Source organism: Diaphorina citri, unplaced genomic scaffold, assembly GCF_000475195.1.
Source record: "Diaphorina citri unplaced genomic scaffold, Diaci psyllid genome assembly version 1.1 scaffold286, whole genome shotgun sequence".
Lineage (NCBI taxonomy): Eukaryota > Metazoa > Arthropoda > Insecta > Hemiptera > Psyllidae > Diaphorina > Diaphorina citri.
In genome coordinates this window covers 152170-157262 of record NW_007377722.1, presented here as the reverse complement: position 1 = coordinate 157262, position 5093 = coordinate 152170, and the positions used below count along the sequence as shown (strand labels likewise).

Sequence of the window (5093 nt, the reverse complement as noted above, 5' to 3'; positions counted from 1 at the left end):
TGCTCTCGAAAACGTTAAAAACAACAACATGAATACCCAAGTATTCCTTTTTTCTCTCAAGGAATTTGCTACTGGAACTGCTAAGAGTGCTAAGGTCTTATTGTCCCGAAAACGACTAATAACTAACTTTCATTCCCCTCATCCGTGTTCCCAGGCAAGGCCAGCAGTGTAAGTGAGGGAGGATCGCCCAAGTCCAACCCTGGTGGTAATGAGAGTGATGTAGACGACACGTCAGGGGGTGCACCCCATCTCAATAAGAACATAGAGAGTCCCTCGAGTGGGGTAGGAGGGCCCAAGGTACCGCCCCTGAAGATAGTTCTCCCTTCTGCATCCGCGGCGCAGGAAAGTGATCTCAGTGCGGGAGGTATGTATTGTTAGAACCGTTTTTTTTTTACGGCTTTCTTTTAAGTGGCAGGGTTCTCCTAGAGGAGCTCTTCCACCCAACCACTAGATTGTTTTTTCACTGTGAGCCTTTAAGATATTTCACTAGGGAGGTCTTGAATGCTCCTAGACTTTGTGAGTCTCTTATATCCCTATGAAGAGAATTCCATAATCTAACTGCAGATACCATATACCTGAAGGTAAGAATTACCATATACCTGCAGGTAAGAATTACCATATACCTCAGCCCTATGTCTTGGAATTTCCGGGAGATTCAGATTATGTGCTCTGGTGCTATACCGTCTGTGAAGTGTCTTGATGGATGCCTCGGTAACTTTGGTCCATGTTGATAGAGAAAATCAGATCCCATGGCGCCTTGCACGCGGGAGACCCGGGTTCAATTCCCGGCGGGGGCCCCGGCTAATATCATGCAAATGATTGATTCCGTGACTGGCTGTTGCGGGGCCCACTCAGCCTCGTGAAGAAAATGAGTAGCTATGTAATATAAATGCGCATAGCGACCGGTGCCAGCATGGTATGTGGACATTGGATGTTAACATTATTGAGATAATCGGAAAATCCTACAATGCCCCAGTGAGCACCAAAGTTGTGATACCTATAATAACACAAAGAAACGGCATTTATTTTTTATCGATAGAGAGAGGGAAAATAACTTGTACCTATTTTCCCGTGTTTTTTTTTTTGTTTTTTTTTTTTTTTTTTTTTTTTTTTTTTTTTTTTTTTTAAGAGGTTCGACAGAGGGAACTGGAACTGCTATGGTCTTATCGTCCCGAAATCGAAGAGAGAAGGAAGACAGGATAGGAGAAAGCCAGCCGCTCCGAGGACGAACATTATCCCATCAGGATAAAATCCGCCCCGGGCGGGAATCGAACCCGCGGCCTAGCGCTTACAAGGCAGACGCACTACCAACTAAGCTAACTAGGCTGGCTATTACAAACCTTTATCTAACTCTACTCTCATCTCTTCTCAGAAACCAGTGGCGGTTCCACCAGCAGCAGCAGTGGTTTAGCCAGTGCCGGTGTTACACCTCCAGCCTCCCCGTCTACCAGCAAGACTTCAGCCTCGTCCAGTGGCGGCACTCGGGTGACATTGAGGCTGAATCAGAATCAACTCAAGACACGGGCCTCGCATGACGAGCCGGGGGGTCTCGGCGGAAAGAAGTGTAAAGTCAACTTGGCCTCGTCTTCGGGTGAGGGGACTTTTTACTTTCCTTATCCTATCCTATAGGAAGGAAAGTAATGTAATCGGGTCAAATTTTCGATGGTCAGTTTTTAGTGTCAAAACACGTTTTGAGGTCCCTAGAGCCTAAATCCAAAATGTTTCAGCCATTGGTCCGTGTGTCTGTCTGTCTGTAAACAAAATATCTCGGGAACGGTAAGAGCCAAGAGACTTGAATTTGGTATGCAGATGTCAAATGTGACAAGGATGCGACACGAAACTTTTGGTTAAGATCGGTGCAAAGGTTGGCGGCATTTTACCGCTTTTTGGTGGTTTTCGGTGTAATTTAACAATATGTCGGGAACGGTATAAGCTAGAGTCTTATCTCGGGAACGGTATAAGCTAGAAACTTGAAATTTGGTATGTGGTTCACTAATGTGACAAGGATGCAACACAAAACGTTTGTTTGAGATGGTTGCTGCGCTTGGCGGTATTTTTACCGCTTTTGGACAGATTTCGACCGTTTTTTGGCGGTTTTCAGCTATAGCGACAAAACGGTTAGAGATATTGTAAAAGTTAGGGTAAAAGAACACTCAAATAAGCATCATTCAATAGGATGAGGAAAGTCGTGTGATGTTCACACCAGATTTTTTATTTTTCAGTTCATTCTGGCAGGATAAACAAGGCATATTCTATTTATTCTGCCAGAATGGTAAATAAAGTAAAGGGTGCCAGCTGCCAGCTTAGTTGGCTTGGAGGGTAGTCTGCCTTGTAAGCGCTAGGTCGTGGAGTCGATTCTCGCCCGGAGCGAACTTTATCCTGAATAGATAAGGTTCGTTCTTGGAACGGCTGGCTTTCTCCTATCCTGTCCTCTTTTCCGAGATAAGACCTTCGTTGTCCCGAAATCGAAGCACCTCCAAAGTAAAGATGGAGGACATGGAGGAGATTCTACTCAAGGAGAACACCTCCGCTATTGAAACCAACACCTCCCAGGTGAGTAACCAACGCACCTCCAAAGTAAAGATGGAGGACATGGAGGAGATTCTACTCAAGGAGAACACCTCCGCTATTGAAACCAACACCTCCCAGGTGAGTAACCAACGCACCTCCAAAGTAAAGATGGAGGACATGGAGGAGATTCTACTCAAGGAGAACACCTCCGCTATTGAAACCAACACCTCCCAGGTGAGTAACCAACGCACCTCCAAAGTAAAGATGGAGGACATGGAGGAGATTCTACTCAAGGAGAACACCTCCGCTATTGAAACCAACACCTCCCAGGTGAGTAACCAACGCACCTCCAAAGTAAAGATGGAGGACATGGAGGAGATTCTACTCAAGGAGAACACCTCCGCTATTGAAACCAACACCTCCCAGGTGAGTAACCAACGCACCTCCAAAGTAAAGATGGAGGACATGGAGGAGATTCTACTCAAGGAGAACACCTCCGCTATTGAAACCAACACCTCCCAGGTGAGTAACCAACGCACCTCCAAAGTAAAGATGGAGGACATGGAGGAGATTCTACTCAAGGAGAACACCTCCGCTATTGAAACCAACACCTCCCAGGTGAGTAACCAACGCACCTCCAAAGTAAAGATGGAGGACATGGAGGAGATTCTACTCAAGGAGAACACCTCCGCTATTGAAACCAACACCTCCCAGGTGAGTAACCAACGCACCTCCAAAGTAAAGATGGAGGACATGGAGGAGATTCTACTCAAGGAGAACACCTCCGCTATTGAAACCAACACCTCCCAGGTGAGTAACCAACGCACCTCCAAAGTAAAGATGGAGGACATGGAGGAGATTCTACTCAAGGAGAACACCTCCGCTATTGAAACCAACACCTCCCAGGTGAGTAACCAACGCACCTCCAAAGTAAAGATGGAGGACATGGAGGAGATTCTACTCAAGGAGAACACCTCCGCTATTGAAACCAACACCTCCCAGGTGAGTAACCAACGCACCTCCAAAGTAAAGATGGAGGACATGGAGGAGATTCTACTCAAGGAGAACACCTCCGCTATTGAAACCAACACCTCCCAGGTGAGTAACCACCAACACACCTCCAAAGTAAAGATGGAGAACATGGAGGAGATTCTACTCAAGGAGAACACCTCCGCTATTGAAACCAACACCTCCCAGGTGAGTAACCAACACACCTCCAAAATAAAGATGGAGAACATGGAGGAGATTCTACTCAAGGAGAACACCTCCGCTATTGAAACCAACTCCTCCCAGGTGAGATGAGGGAAACCATGTGAACATCACACGACATTCTTTTTTTTTAATGCCAGGATTCTCAAGATTGAACTCTTCGACCCAACCACTGAGTCCTTATCCTATTGAATTTTGCTCTTTCGGGAGTAAAATCCAAATTCTGTGTAAAATTAAATGAAAAATAGATTTCTCGTTTTGAATTTCTCGCGAAATTACGACTTTTATTCGAAAAGTTCCCACTTCCGGGGTTCGAACCTGGATTTTGACATCCACCATCGAATTTGCCATGGTCCCTTTTGTAATCTCTAGGGGGACAGAACATTAAAATTCCAAGTCTTTCAAAAGAATCAAAAGTTACAAGGGGTTCGCAAGGACTTCTGAGCCATGCTGTATATTGATTGTTTCAGCACCCCCAGATTAGGAGATAGGGAGGTAATCATCTGCGACTTGCTATGACATAGGCGAAAACTATCGATAGTCAAGCCTCAACTATCGATAGCGTTCGATAGTCAAAACTATCGATAGTGCTATCGATAGTTCTCCTCCTCTATCAGTGAGCACTCAGAAAAAGCACTTTAATTTGACACTTCTCCTCGCTTATTTCCAGGATGAAACCAAGGACCCCCTCGCGGACACCGAGAGCGTTATCTCACCTGCAGGATCCTCCACTTCCCATCATGACAAGACCGGTAGTGATAAGGAAGGAGCTGATAAAGAAGGAGGAGGAGGAGTGAAGAGAGGAGCGGATAATACGAACAGCAGTGACGAGGAGTCGAAGAAGAAGAAGAGGAAAGAGGAGAGCGGAGGAGCCAACTCGGGAATTAAAAGTGAGTTTGAGCTCAAAATTTTGCATCAATATATATAATAATAATAACTCTTTATTGTGATAAATAATTACAAAATTACAATAGGGTGTGATTATTGCCTAAGGCCTAAGGCAATCTCTGCCATCAAACCCTTACAACTACCACTTTATATCATATATGTATTAATCTTTTATTAGACGAAATGCTCAACTATTGAGTTGCCAATTGACACAGTATACTAAGTCAGACACAAATGTTGTAAATTTCATAGAATTTATGACGATGGACTTTGAAATTGTGAAGCTTAATTTACACTTACTAAAAAGAGAGAGAGATTCCTTGGAACCAACGCACTGCCAGAAGTTGATGAGTGAGAGAAGAGCCTTCACCTAAGACCTGACCTGAGTAAACAGTGTAAGCAATGGGTGCATTTTACTAAACTTTAATTGGAGATTTTACGGTCGATCGAAATCGTCCATTACCATTACCACACTTTTTCCCAAA

General features: G+C 44.7%; 1 protein-coding gene across 1 annotated transcript in view; it reads left to right on the top strand.

Annotated features, from left to right (window-relative positions):
- The first annotated feature begins 2487 nt into the window (after positions 1 to 2487).
- LOC103507086 (mucin-5AC) overlaps positions 2488 to 5093 on the top strand; it is an 18236-nt gene continuing 15630 nt past the window's right edge. Inside the window, exons 1-2 of the mRNA XM_026822031.1 lie at positions 2488 to 3804; positions 4391 to 4610. Of these exons, the coding sequence (XP_026677832.1) occupies positions 2488 to 3804; positions 4391 to 4610 (1537 nt within the window). The remainder of the gene's footprint in view (positions 3805 to 4390; positions 4611 to 5093) is intronic.